This window comes from Diadema antillarum, unplaced genomic scaffold (genome assembly GCF_040938485.1).
Source record: "Diadema antillarum isolate AM-2024a unplaced genomic scaffold, OU_Dant_1.0 scf00000003, whole genome shotgun sequence".
Classification (NCBI taxonomy): domain Eukaryota; kingdom Metazoa; phylum Echinodermata; class Echinoidea; order Diadematoida; family Diadematidae; genus Diadema; species Diadema antillarum.
Genome location: NW_027270892.1, coordinates 2763679 through 2773545, shown reverse-complemented (window position 1 = coordinate 2773545; position 9867 = coordinate 2763679). Strand labels below are relative to the sequence as shown.

Sequence of the window (9867 nt, the reverse complement as noted above, 5' to 3'; positions counted from 1 at the left end):
CTTCCTCCAGTTCATCAGCATTTAAATTTGAAATCCGGTCATTCAGATTCATTATCTGTGCACTTTATTGTTCATGCGGGTCATTCAAAAGTACACCAGAAAGAAGCGTGCATTTGTGGCACGGGCAGCGGGATTCGCATCCATTTCCTTTCAGCTCCGACATTCTTTTGTCATTTAAATTCACAAAAAGGCAATCATTGTTGGTTTATTTGGTGACTTTTTAAAACTCTAATAATGTGAGTGCACTCGATTACAGACTGACGCGTTAAAAGGGTAGTTTAATTACGCCCCAAATCATCCTTAATAACTTATATAATATAGGACTTTAAATATAGGATTCGTGAGCACAATCTCCATTCATCAAGCTATTTTGGCTGAAGTAGCGGAGCAATGCGTACTCTCCAGGCCTTTGCTCATCGAAGATTTACATAATGGAGTTTGAGTGATGCTTTTGAAAATGACAAGCTCGATTACCTCGAGCTTCTTGAAAGCTGACCATGATCACAGCTAGATCGATTGAGTGTGTATGATGGTCAATGATTTATGTGCTTGTGTTTGTCTGTATGAATGTGTATAATACTGTATGTGTGTATGCAATGTGCTGTTGTGTTAAATCTTTAGGCCTATATAGAGTACATTCATAAACCCTTACAGAGCAATTCCAGAAAATTTAAAAGTTAGTCTGAAAAGGAAGAGTAAAATTTGATAAACACGACAGTGAAAATTTGATCGTAATTGGATGAGAATTGAGAAAGCTATGAAATTTAATTTTTCACTCATTTTCACAAAAAAACCCAGTTCAGTCAGTGTGAACATGCAAATGAGTAAGTTGATAATGTCATCGCCTCACAGCTTTCCATGTAGCTTTGAAAATAGTATTGTTATTATTACTATTAGTAGTAGTATTGTTATTATGATTATGATTATTATTATTATCATTATTACCATTGTTATTAATATTATTGTCCGACACTATTATATCGGAGTCTCAAATCCTATAGCTTGTCTGACTGATCTCATGTTAAGTTATTCAGCAAGTATTAATATTTCTTTTACACTTTTATTGCAGAAAAGGCTAATATTTTTCTTATTTTTTCATTTCATTTCATTTCATTCATTTTCATATTTCTCAATGAATAATAAAAGTACATCAGATGTAACAAAATTGAATAATACAAAATGAAATAGGGCCTATACATGATATCCAGCTAGGAGACATATATAGAATACTGCAAACATATAAAACGTAGTGGTCGCACTATAAAAGTTGGAATATGGAAATGAATGCTAAAGAAATATGAAGGAACCTATTAAAAAGCAAGCTTGTGGAGCGTACATGTAGGTCCCAATTATTTCGAGCTACAGATTGAGATGAGGAGCACGGGTATAACAATTTTTTGCACACCATCGAACGGAGCTGATGGCATTATCAACTCACTTTTCTTTTTTGTTTACATATTTGTATCAGCTGTTTGAGAACTGTTTGACTTAAATTAGCGAAGACGGCACAATTTTATAACTTCTCAAGTGTTTATTCACTTTTTTTTTGTTGCAAATTTTCACTGTTGTGCTCATGTAGGCCTACATGCTGAAATGTTATCCTTTCTATATCTTTCTATTTTTATCTCTATAATGTTAATTTTTAGATTATTTGAACTGGTCCTGAATTGCCCTTTAATCATAAGCACTGCTGCCCCTCTTTTCCCTTGCTCTTTCTCTCTAATCGATGACCTTCCCTGTGTCGGTTGATGAATTCGATTGTTCGCATTCTAAAATTCGAATGATTCAATTCGCCTGGGAGCGACAGCTGCATGATAGATTTGAATTCTCCTTCATGAATTTGATTGCAAAAATTTATAAAGATTGGGCCAAAAAAAAAAATCTATATTATTTGCGCAACAGTCACATAGATAGATACAATCCTTTTTGTGTGTGTGCTCTTTTCGACAATGGCAAAGAACATCAATATTATGTTTGCTTGATTCCTAAATCGAATTGCTACCAAGTAAATGGCGGGGGGGGGGGGGGGGGATGGCGTGAGTAATAGATGAACAAGTTGACGCTAAGTTTGACTCTGTAAGGGAGACGAAATTCTGATAAATTGATAAGAACTTATTGTATTCGTGCCATCTTTTTCCACCCTCAGGTGACGTATGGGTCCCACGCGCCAAAACTGACGCAAAACATGAACAATCTGTACCGGACCATCCCGTCCACGAACAGCTACAATGATCCCCGGATCAAGATGTGCCAAAAATGGGAGTGGTCCAACGTCGGGGTGCTCGGGGTTAACACGCCGGATAACATAGCCGTGAGTATTATCATTATTCGTCCATCTCCCCGTGTCTTTGTCACGTGACATCCGAGCTGGCTAGAGATGATCATCCTGACATCGTATCGAATGGTTCGTTTGTCTGTTTGTTCGTTTGTGTCCTCGTCTACACTTTCGAATGACAAAGAGGCACACTGTTCGCTGGGCATTCAATCTATGCTAATGGCTCGATCTCAGCGAAAAGAAACCTGCCAGTGTGCTCTGTAGGGATGACAATTACACACTATTACCGTCCTCTGGACTTGAGAGCAGAAACTAACACCATGTTTTCACTTTCAAACCCAAGGATGACATTTCCTTGTCATGAATTCATGTCTGAACAACACAGTTTCCCATCCATTAAACTCATCAATATCTTTGAAGGCAGTCTCCACACCCTGGTCTGGTTGAATTAAGTCAAAAAGTGATTTTATTCAGAGGAGCATCAATGAAAATGTCACTACGATGGCAACGAATAACGAAAAGAAAATATAGTTACGCAATCTAAATATGTTCTGACGGAACCGTGAACTCGATCACAATATTACCTTGCATAATGACAGTTACACGAGGAAATGATGCCATGACTTTACAAACGTACCACTGGTTTGTACATCATGCATGTGATGAAATTTCCTTTTCAAAATTTTGTTGCAGTTTAGTGGCTTTAATGCTTTCCTCTTCAATCATAGTGAGACCAGGGCCCCATTTTATAAAACTTGTTACTAATAACAAGTAACGATAGTTGATGTAAGCTACTGAAATCCTGGCATGTGATTGGTCGAGAGCAAATTTGTCATATAAATGTGGCAGTTGTTTCTGATAACAAGTTTTATGAAATGGGACCCAGAAATAACAGGTGAAATTTACATCCGCATGGTATAAGATGATGAGAGTGAAAAGAGAAATTATGAACACGATAAAGCACAAAGAAGATAATATGAAGAGACAGGCTGATAACATCTCTATCTCTTTTACAAGAGCACGAATGAGCAAGGATGCCTTCAGGTCAGGCAGATCTTGAAGATCCAACGAGTGAATGTTTCGCTTTTAGTGATGGGGGTGGGGGTGGGAGGATGGTAGGGGAAATCTCATTCCGAAGTCAACAGTACTCGATGTGCGATGGCCCTTTATACCCCAAGAAGATTTGCTTCTTAAATTGGTACTTGAAGCACTTAATGCCCAGAGATGCATGAAACCTTAGAGAATGATTGCCCGATGTTATCAGTGCCATACCGCTCAAACTCTTCAAAAATGATTTCAAACAAATGATTATGACTTTTTTTTTCAGTTTTCAAAAAACACTTCAGAACAGGAAATTTAGTGAAGATCCATGTGCATTCAATGAGAATAAGAGACTAGTAATGCAATAGCAAACATAGCTTATCTAATATCATTAAAAATATCATCATTTAGAAAAAAAAGGGCATAACCTTACATGTCGTCCTCCTTTTCATTGCTTTCCTGGTCATAACTTGTATAGGCCTACATCATGTACATAGAAGGGATTTTCAGTTCCGTCGGGGAAGTTGCTTGCTTGTTTCAATTTGTTGAGGTATTCAACAAGCAGTCTCGTGACCTCTGCAAAGAGTACACACATACACAAACACAAACACACACACACACACACACACACACACACACACACACACACACACACACACACACACACACACACACACACACACACACACATAGGATTACATTTAAGCCAAGTCACACATCCAGTAGAAATCCAAAGAGAAGTAACATGTGATGTCATGTCTATCTTACCAACAGGTGAAATTTTATGGCAGTGGTTTGTGTCTATAATGTGTGTGTATGTGTGTGTGTGTGTGTATGTTTGCATGTGTGTGTGTGCGTGTGTGTGTGTGTGTGTGTGTGTGTGTATGCGTGTGCGTTGACTCTTAATGTACAGAATTTACAGCATTGTTTGTTTTTCGTCTAGGTTCATTGTTGATTTACGCTGTAAGGCCGTTAAGACCATTAGATCGATTTGTTTAATTGGGTAGACATAAATAACTTGTGATAGTATAGGATTTGTTTCTAATTTTGAAACTTTTTTTGTACTTGGCTGTGTGACATGATTAGAACGAGGGAAGGCCCTCAGGAAGAATAAACACAACCCTATTCAGAATTTCATTTCGGTAAGTGGGCATGTGGTGTCAGATGAGCTCGAATATCGCACGTGTATATTTCCAGTGGATATGATTAATAAATCTGAAAGGGATGGATTTCACTCCTTTTACACAAAATCATAAACGTGATGCGGGCCGGGGTTCAGTTTCGGCACACTGGTGTCTGGTTTGAAAAGATAGAGAAAAGAAAAAAAGTCAGCATATTCAGTGGATTGAAATTTGAAGGGCGCGGAGGAGGAGTTTTGTGGAGTCCAGTATACATGTACGTAAAGACAAGCATGTTCTATGTATGTTTGTATGTGTGTGTGTGTGTGCATGTGTATGTGTTTGGGAATCAGGTGGGTGTTTTGCGCAACTTAAGTGTTTCCAGTCATTGATACGTCAGTTTGTGCTCCATTCTCTGTCAGTTGTTTAATCTCGTGATTAAACATAATGGAACTGCCAATTACCGGCTTTAGGAATATGTTGTCCCTCGGATAGGACATAAAATGGAGGTCCCGTGTATGAGAGAGTCACAGCTCATGCACGTAAAAGATCCCGCTTCATTCATTCATCGCAAAGAGCAGGGTGTCTAACCCGGTGAAGTGGTCCCACCCCACATCCAACTGGACCCCATGGAAGACCAGCTTAGTGTAGCTGAATATGGGCTATCCAGCCATCTTCACAGATGGAAAATGAACAACAACAACAACAACAACAACAACAAGAGAGAAAAGAATATAGGAATTCCCTCCACCCCCCCCCCTTCACCCCCACCCCCCAAAAAGAAAGGAAATCGATTTGTCTATTATGTGAGCCTCATGCGTAGTCCAATTGGGGTTTCTATTATTCCCAATTTATTGTTATTTCATCTAAATATAACCCAAATTTGCACTGATTATTTTGTAAGTTATAGTTTCATCTGACGAGAGGAGTATATCTCAGGAATAATTATGTTTGCATTGATATTGTGCTCGTATATTGCCATTTACCAACTACTGTCAGATATCGGTCATTGAATCCGTCCAGTTTATGTGTGTCTCGTTATGTTTGAATGCAAAATAGACAAAGGGTTTGAAGGAGACCTCCGGATGATTTTCAGACATTCACATAAATGAGCAACTTATAGATTGGTTATACAGTCCTGGGTAGAGAGTTTCAGAATTTGCAGTGATTGGGATGAGGAATAGGAATGTTTTCAAAAATCATAACAAATTGTAATGAACAAGGATAATGACATGGCAGCCTCACCATAGAATGCATGAGTTGGGCCTCAAGTAAACAGAGCAAAAGAAGAAGGAATGCATAGATTCTACATAGGTGAACTTGTTAAGCAAGCGGTATTGTAATGGAATTACACTGCTACATTTCTGAAATATGTGAGCCTCTATGTTATCATCATGGTTCAGTGTAATTTTGTTTAAGGCTTTTCAGAGTATTGGTATCTCCGCTCAAGGACCACAATAAATTCCACAAATCTATACATGGAGTTATCGATTAATGTACTACATGATGTGAAATTATGAAAATTGTCTGGAATGGCCTTATGCCCCTTTAATGCACAATCAGAGGATTGGCATTCAAACTATTGTGACCCGTTACTTGTTTTAATAAACCTTTGCTAATCTGATACTAAGTCTTCACAGATTCAGCCCAAATCGACCCCCCCCCCCGCCTTCGAAGAAAAATTTTCCGTAAAAAAAAAACACCCCGTGTTTACAGCTTTGTCCCAAAGAGCGTCTTTGCATGCCTCGAGTTACGAAGATAGGCAAGAAAGTAAGCCAAAGATACGCCGAAGTAAACAGAGGGAAGACAAAAATATCGTGTTCTACTTCGCATTTCTTTCTGGTACAAAGTCTCTCAATTCCAGAGGAGATGGATTTGAGTCGTACCCAAGGCTGTCGGCGTTTTAATCAGCTCACCTGCTTTCGTCCTTTAATCTACCTTTGTACTCTCTAGATACATATACTTTCTTTCTTTTTTTCTATACGTATTGATTACAACGAGCATGGAAAAATATATCGGACAATCTCAAACCATCCGGGTAAAGGGATCGCTCGCTCTTTTGCCAGCCAAATGGAAGAATAGAGACGAAGTAGAAGAAGACGACGAAGAAAGAATACGTACGTAGATGGAGATGTAGGCTCAGAGTGGTGTTAGTACTCAAGCGTATTGCTAGGATTTCTCTTTATCTGTCCACAAATTTCGTGGTTTCCATTTCCGATCTCTATATAGGCAAATGGAACTATTTCAACGACCCCTTTTTGCGCCCGAAGGCGAACTCAAGCCTTCTGCAAATAATTTGTCTCTAAAATCAGCGAGTACGTGCGTTTTTCCGTCGGAAAAAAACGCTTTCTCCGATCGATTATAGTCTCGAATCAGATCCGCGTAACACGTGGATATGGTACACCTTCATAAAGGCTGTTGCGTTATTCATGCGGCGTCAGTCCATTGCCCTGCCCGGCATGATATCACCTTCCAAATATCAAAATTAGCCTTCTTTTTATCAGCAATTGGTATCATTTTTTTTTCAGATTGGCATTGTTTAAAACATATCGAATGTTCCATGGACTGCGACATCTTGAAGTGCTGCGCGTATTTATTGTTATCTCAATTCGTATACCGACCCTTGCTTTTATGTGCATTAAAGGCATAATTTACCATTTGCAGATGAAACAAAAACCCAGCTTAGTGCTTACAAATGGTTCCAAAATGTGAGTTAGGGATAGAAACAACCAATGTAAAAATCTTTATCAGTGTAATCAATGTTAAGTATTGTTAAAAATACAAAATGTAAACAGTAGTTATAATAAAAATGGTTCTAGACTAAATCGTCTGCAGATATGGTTCATAGAGAAAAATGGTGATATCTCACAGTTCGGTACGGTACGCTTTAGTTCAGTTCGCTTTGGTTCGCTTTAGAGCGCTCCAACGCACTCTATGTTACCATTTTTTTTAATGCCTGCATCTGCCAATTGCACTTCAACCTCCTTACAAAATCGTGAATTGCGTTCGAACTCATCTCACTATCACCAGGCACCATTACATTATAATGTATAATCTGTACATAATTATGTACACATAATATATACTTGTATAATTCATTATCAAAAAAAAAAGAATTGATATTGTTGCACGTTGAATACATATTTGCCAAGAAGGAGTATTGAACCCGTATTCTGCTAAGAACTTAAACCAAGCTTAGACCTATGTTTGGTCTAAATTGGGCTTAAAAACGGTTTAAAACACTTAAATTTAAATCCGCTTTAGTGTGAGATTTGATTTGCATTCTACTTCACTCAGCTGCGGTCTAAAATCAGGTTTAAAGTAAACCTACTAGGAGGAGGTTTAATTCACGTTTAATTACGATTTTAATAATCATTGAATCTACAGATGCCCGGCAAAGGCAAGAAAGATGATGACGAAATAATCAAAGCAGCGTATACAGAACCTCACGCGTGTGGTTGTATGGATCCATGCCATGGCCGCCTGGGTATAATCAGTTAGCCAAACGTGATACGTGATACGTGACTGTGGAGATGTACGGAGAGTACGTACATATCTTGATACAGTATATTCATAGTCTAGCGGCGCCGCATAGGCCGCCGGCAAGATACAGCCACATCAACACGCAATGCAATACACATCATGCACCACCATTTACGATGAAAAAGAAGCTTTGTATTTCTTACATTATCGACAACTTCGTTATATAGATCTCAAAATGGTTTCCCCTTTATTCTCACAATTGTTCATGTGTTTAAAAAGTGCACACGTTCTCAAAGAAGAGCTTACTTCCTATCCCGAGGTCCCTGGTTTGGTCGATCCATTCCGAATTCACGATTCAATCAACGACCAGCGCACACAGCAGTCACGCGGCCCCGGCGCGATGGTCACGGCGGGTCATTTGCCCGATAATTCCGAATAACCTGGATATCGCTGGTGATGAAACTATGTTTTGCAATCGCCGTTGACATGGTTGATTGAAACTATGTTGTTGTTTTTTTAAGATGAACTTAGTTTTTCGTTTGATAACAGAGTTTATCATTCAAACTTAGTTTTAGAATAATTTGCTTTTTTGTTTCCTCGATAAACAGAGTCTTCTCGAAATACTTAGTTTATTGACTGATAAACTAAAATTTTCAGCCATAAAATATTAGTTTATCGGCGATAAACTGATTTTTTTTTCGGAATTATTAATCACATGGCGCTTCATAGAGGGTGGCTAAGAAGAGTGCTACCACATTCGTATCCTGTGCGCTGTTCATACTTGTACAGTGTACACAAAAGCAGGGAGGTACTAATAGGCGAGTAGGCCTACCCATACTTGATACAAGCAGGCGCTACTGAACGTTAACGGCTGGGTTTATGTTCTGAGAATACTGCCCGCGCTTACTTTCATATTGATTCACCGTGAATATAAAGACACACGTATGTGGCTGATACATCGCCAATCTATTATATAGCTGGAGTCGTGGAGCGAAAAGTACTTGGTGGAGAGGAGTTTCTGCATTCACAGAGCACACCGTGGTGGCCAAACTCGTTCGTGAATTATTCATTAGCAGTAAAACTCGATTTAGACTGCAGTCTATTTCGGATTTGATTTAGGTCCGAAATATACTCTGGTTTTACTAAACTTCGCTCACAGAATACAAAAGGAAACTTTAGGGTTTAGCTCAGCTATGAATGAGTCTAAGGGTGCGTTTATCAACTCCTTTTCTCGGCAAAAACAGGTTTTCCAAACAGCTTTCAACGAATTTTTACGAGTTGATAAACGCAAAGCTGTTTTGGAAAACCCTTTCGGAAAGCCTTTTCGAAAGGGTGCGTTTATCAACTCTCCTTTTCTCAGCAGAAACAGGTTTTCCAAACAGCTTTCAAGGAATTTTTACGAGTTGATAAACGCAAAGCTGTTTTGAAAGCCCTTTCGGAAAGCCTTTTCGAAAGCCGCAAATTTGTGGCTTTCCAAACAGGTTTCCTAAACAGGTTTTCAGAAACCTGTTTGTAAAAGCCTTTTGAAGTTGATAAACGCAAAGCTGTTTTGAAACGGCTTTATAGTATTGTACTGCAGTTACGAACAATGCACGCCTTATATGACCTCTTCTCCTCGGGTCGAATTGCGCAATGCAGCTGTGCACTGACAGGCCAGTTATCGTGTTCGCGAAGAGAGTTGATAAACCCAACTATTTTGGAAGCCGTTTCTAAACGGCTTTGGAAAGGGCTTTGGAAAGCCGTTTAAACAGGGGAAAGTTGATCAACGCAACCAAAGTCTCATGCCGCCACTCACAAATATTTTAAGCATGTGCTAAACTGGAACTGCCTCACAGATAGGAAGACAATTGATTCATGTGGCATTGCATCATGACTCGTCACTCTCAAAGGAAGATAAGTCTTTATGATGGTAATTGCTTTTCGCCGTCCCTTCTTAAAAAAAAGCGGCAC

At 38.9% G+C, this 9867-nt stretch overlaps 1 protein-coding gene across 1 annotated transcript in view; it reads left to right on the top strand.

Moving 5' to 3' along the window:
- Window positions 1–2179: 2179 nt before the first annotated feature.
- Window positions 2180–9867, top strand: part of LOC139739671 (gamma-aminobutyric acid type B receptor subunit 2-like) — an 87030-nt gene continuing 79342 nt past the window's right edge. The window contains exon 1 of the mRNA XM_071650317.1: window positions 2180–2311. Within this exon, the coding sequence (XP_071506418.1) occupies window positions 2186–2311 (126 nt within the window). The 5' untranslated portion in view covers window positions 2180–2185. The remainder of the gene's footprint in view (window positions 2312–9867) is intronic.